The sequence below is a fragment of the Egretta garzetta genome, unplaced genomic scaffold (assembly GCF_000687185.1).
Source record: "Egretta garzetta isolate BGI_Z169 unplaced genomic scaffold, ASM68718v1 scaffold345, whole genome shotgun sequence".
Lineage (NCBI taxonomy): Eukaryota > Metazoa > Chordata > Aves > Pelecaniformes > Ardeidae > Egretta > Egretta garzetta.
In genome coordinates this window covers 75,814-78,368 of record NW_009259692.1, presented here as the reverse complement: position 1 = coordinate 78,368, position 2,555 = coordinate 75,814, and the positions used below count along the sequence as shown (strand labels likewise).

The 2,555-nt window shown below is 55.9% G+C and overlaps 2 protein-coding genes across 2 annotated transcripts in view; both read right to left on the bottom strand.

Moving 5' to 3' along the window:
• The window catches only part of LOC104126321 (zinc finger protein RFP-like), a 7,198-nt gene extending 6,568 nt beyond the window's left edge, over nt 1-630 (bottom strand). Inside the window, exon 1 of the mRNA XM_035894332.1 lies at nt 561-630. Within this exon, the coding sequence (XP_035750225.1) occupies nt 561-630 (70 nt within the window). The remainder of the gene's footprint in view (nt 1-560) is intronic.
• Nucleotides 1-2,555, bottom strand: part of MARCHF2 (membrane associated ring-CH-type finger 2) — a 60,501-nt gene that overhangs the window by 20,895 nt on the left and 37,051 nt on the right. The window lies entirely within an intron of this gene.

Sequence of the window (2,555 nt, the reverse complement as noted above, 5' to 3'; positions counted from 1 at the left end):
CCCCAGGTTTTTTGCCTTTGGGTGCATTGTTCCTCCCCCCAGCCCCCCCATTTCTTTTGAGTTCACCCAGCTGGTTGGATGCATTTAAATATCAGCAGCGCTGAGAGTATTTGCATGGATCAGCATCCATGGTGTTGATAGCCATTTTGTAGGGGTTTAAAGATACTTAAACAGATTTCCTTGTCTCTTTAAATCTGCTCCTTCCCCTGCCACCAGGATGCATGGACCACTCCTCAGTCTGCAGGGGTCAGACAGGCAGCTGCGGGAATCAGTGAGCCAAAAGCCCTTTGCTGAAAAGGTTTTATCCCCTCCCTGCTAAAGGCAGGGCAGGCACACGAGCAAAACCCTCCCAGTGTCACCCCAAGCAAGTGTTTCCCATGTCAGAGATTTTGCTCTTTGTATTAATCCGCAGCGGCGTGGAAGGCAGAGCCCTGCTGTGTCCCTGCACAACCACAAAGGAGCAAAACCCTGCGGAGATGCTGCAGGAGGTGGCACAGGCTCCCTCAGTGAGGGACTTCACTGCTGGCCACTTGAATCCATAGCAGCCAGTGCCTCCTTACCTGGGTCTGGGACCAGCCCTGCACTCTCTAACATCTCCTCTGGTTCCTCCTCGTAGCTCATGGTTTGCATCTGCGAAAAGAAATTGCATGCACCTGCCCCCAGCCACTTTGGAGCTTTGCTTCTAATTAAACATTTCTCTCTCCTCCTCTCAGTTCCCTCCGGTCCTGTTCCCCAGCTGGGTTTGCAGTGCTGGGATCTGATCCCCCTGGCTCATGTCCAGCTTTTCATCCCCCAGCACCCCCAAGTCCCTCTGGGCAGGGCTGCTCTCCATCCCTTCATCCCCAGCCTGTATGGATACCGGGGGTTGCCCCCACCCAGGGGCAGGACCTTGCACTTGGCCTTGTTGGACCTCATGAGGTTGGCACAGGCCCACCTCTCCTGCTTGTCCAGGTCTCTTTGGATGCCATCCCGTCCTGCTGGCGTGTCAACGGCACCGCTCAGCTTGGGGTCATCTGCAAACTTGCTGAGGGTGCACTCGATCTCACTGTCTGTGTCACTGATGAAGATATTAAACAGCACTGGTCCCAGTACGGACCGCTGGGGGACACCACTCGTCATCAGTGGAAAGCTGTGATCCCCAACAGTTGGTGGCCTGGATCCTCTTCATGGGCATTTTGTGGTTTAGAAGGTGAGAAAAGCTTTAATGGGTTCCTTTTTGCTGTGCCCCCAAAAAAAATTTTTTTTAAAGATCAACTCTTTGGCAGCTGAGTTGGGTAATTGCAGCATTTTGGTGAGAAATACAACAATTTCAGGTAGGACTGCACCACGAGGACTGAAAGTTTAAACTCCTTGTGCAGTTCTGGTGCCACTGCAGGCAGGAGGCTTCAGGAGCACACGGCTCCCTGAAAAGCAAGGCCAGACTAACACGGGTCCTCCAAGGGGGTGCATTTTGGGGACACAGCCTGAGCCAGGAGGTTTTTGTCCCCTACCCAGAGCCTGCGTGGACGCTGCGTCACGGCTGCGACCGAGCAAAGGTGTGGGGCCAGCAGTCAATGGCGCGGCCTCATCGGCCGGTGGCTAGTGGGCAACTCACGAAGCCTGCGGTCCTGTTGGCACCAAGGTGGGGTCTGTGCTGGCAGCAAAGGCAGAGAGGGCATGGATCGGACTGACGCCATCCTCCCTGCTCCAGAGGGAAAGGCTGCAGCGACAGGCAGCGGAGCCACCCCAATAAATGGGGTTTTCCCAGTGCTGGTCTGTATCAGAGACGCTTCGAACACCTCCTGCTCAGATCTGGTGCGTCCTGAATGAAATGAGTGAAAGAATGAAGCCGTCCCTGTTAAAATGTGTCTCCTCCAGGGGTGAGCCCTCTTTCTCTGGGTTTTCTGTTTCTTTTACGCTGTTCTGGTGGCTGCTGCTGCTGCTTTTTCTCCTCATCCCAGGCAGATTCACAGAATCACAGAATGGTTTGGGTGGGAAGGGACCCCCAGAGGTCACCCAGCCCAACCCCCCTGCAGGAGCAGGGACACCTTGAACCACAGCAGGTTGCTCACAGCCCCGGCCAACCTGGCCTGGAATGTTCCCAGGGATGGGGCCTCCACCCCCTCTCTGGGCAACCCCTGCCAGGGTTGCAGCAGTTTTAAAGGACCGTGTGAGCCTTCTCCCCAGGAACACCTCCCCGCGCTCTTTGAAAACATTTCTTTCAATATAAACAAGCCCAGCGCCCTCTTGTCCAGGGAATGGGTCCCATCCAAGCTCTTGCCCAAGGCTAAGGCCCTGTCCAAGGCCTTGGAAACACATTCAGACATTGGTTCTGCAGTGTCTTGAGTGGCACTTTTAATATGCAGCTTAACAATTTCCACCACCCCCCTCTTCAAAAGCGGCGCAGCCTTTCTAACCCAGCTTTGCAAGGCAGGTCCAGCGCCCGCCCCACGGCCAGGGGCTCCGGGCAGGGCCGGGGCTGCAGGAGGTGCTGGGGCTCCTCACCACGCCATGGAAAAGGGACCGATGGGTGCCTGGGTCTCTGCCCCGAGGTGCCAGATCCAGCCCTGGGCAGG